This window comes from Mastomys coucha, unplaced genomic scaffold (assembly GCF_008632895.1).
Source record: "Mastomys coucha isolate ucsf_1 unplaced genomic scaffold, UCSF_Mcou_1 pScaffold23, whole genome shotgun sequence".
In the NCBI taxonomy this organism is placed as follows: Eukaryota; Metazoa; Chordata; class Mammalia; order Rodentia; family Muridae; genus Mastomys; species Mastomys coucha.
Genome location: NW_022196906.1, coordinates 16,121,357 through 16,122,482, shown reverse-complemented (window position 1 = coordinate 16,122,482; position 1,126 = coordinate 16,121,357). Strand labels below are relative to the sequence as shown.

General features: G+C 51.2%; 1 protein-coding gene across 6 annotated transcripts in view; it reads left to right on the top strand.

Annotated features, from left to right (window-relative positions):
- The window catches only part of Ccdc151 (coiled-coil domain containing 151), a 23,381-nt gene that overhangs the window by 13,915 nt on the left and 8,340 nt on the right, over positions 1 to 1,126 (top strand). For all 6 annotated transcript variants that reach the window (XM_031343772.1, XM_031343776.1, XM_031343777.1 and 3 more), the window contains one exon: positions 220 to 297. In XM_031343772.1, the coding sequence (XP_031199632.1) occupies positions 220 to 297 (78 nt within the window). The remainder of the gene's footprint in view (positions 1 to 219; positions 298 to 1,126) is intronic.

Below are 1,126 nucleotides of genomic sequence, written 5' to 3'. Positions count from 1 at the left end.
TGCAGGAGGTGAGGGTGCGCAGGTGAGGGTGCGGGAGGTGAGGGTGCGCAGGTGAGAGTGCGCAGGCGAGGGTGCGGGAGAGGAGGGTGCTCAGGTGAGGGTGCGCAGGTGAGAGTGCGCAGGTGAGGGTGCTGGAGGTGAGGGTGCGCAGGTGAGAGGCAGGGTCTGAGGAGGCAAACAAGTGGCCTGAGGAAGTGACTGGGCTCCTCTCCTTGGCAGGGAGACTCTAAAGTGGTCCAGGAAATCATTCAGGAATGGAAGTCAGAGAAGCCGTACTTGAAGAACAGGACTTGTGAGGTTAGCCGGGCCATCATCATCCCCGCCACTTCCTCCACACTGGACTTCCGGCTTCCCTGAGCTGCCTCGCTAGGCTTTCTCCTTACCAGCTGCTGATAATTTATTCACTCAATGAAAAAAAAAAATTTGTTTTTGTATATGCAGTCTCAGGTGCTTCAGCACATGTGTGGAGGTCAAACAACAACTTTTGGGAGTTGGTTTCCCCCTGCCATGTGAGCTTTGGTGAGTGAGCTCAGACCATCACAGGCTTAGCGGCTAGCACTTTTACCCACTGAGCCATCGCGTTGGTCCATCAGTAAAATCTTTATTAGATGTAAACCCTGTGGTGGTGACCTTGTGGTGATAAACCAGAGTGAGTGTCTCCTCAAAAAGGGTGTGTCCTAGTGGAAGACTGACAGGCGTTGAATGTAGGGGTGCATGCCTCTATTCTCAGTACAGAGAGGCTTAGGCAAGAGGAGCAGGAATTCACTGCGCAGCCCAGGCTTCACTGCAAGGCCTGATGACCAGGATTGTAGGGGAGTCAGCCAGGAGAGGTGGTCAGTAGTTAATAGAACAAATTGTTCTTGCAGATTTCAAGCACCCTCTTGAGGCTGCTCATGACTGGATATGACTCTAGCTCCTAATCTAATGCCTCTGCCCTCTGAAGACAATGCACAAATTCGCACATTCTCTCCTCCATACACATAATAATTAAAGATGGAAATAAATTTCTTAAAAGAAAGCAGGGCTGGGTGGTGGTGATGCACACCTTTAATCCAAGCACTCAGGAGGCAGAGGCAGGTGGATCTCTGTGAGTTTGAGGCCAACCTGGTTAACAGAGAAACTTCTA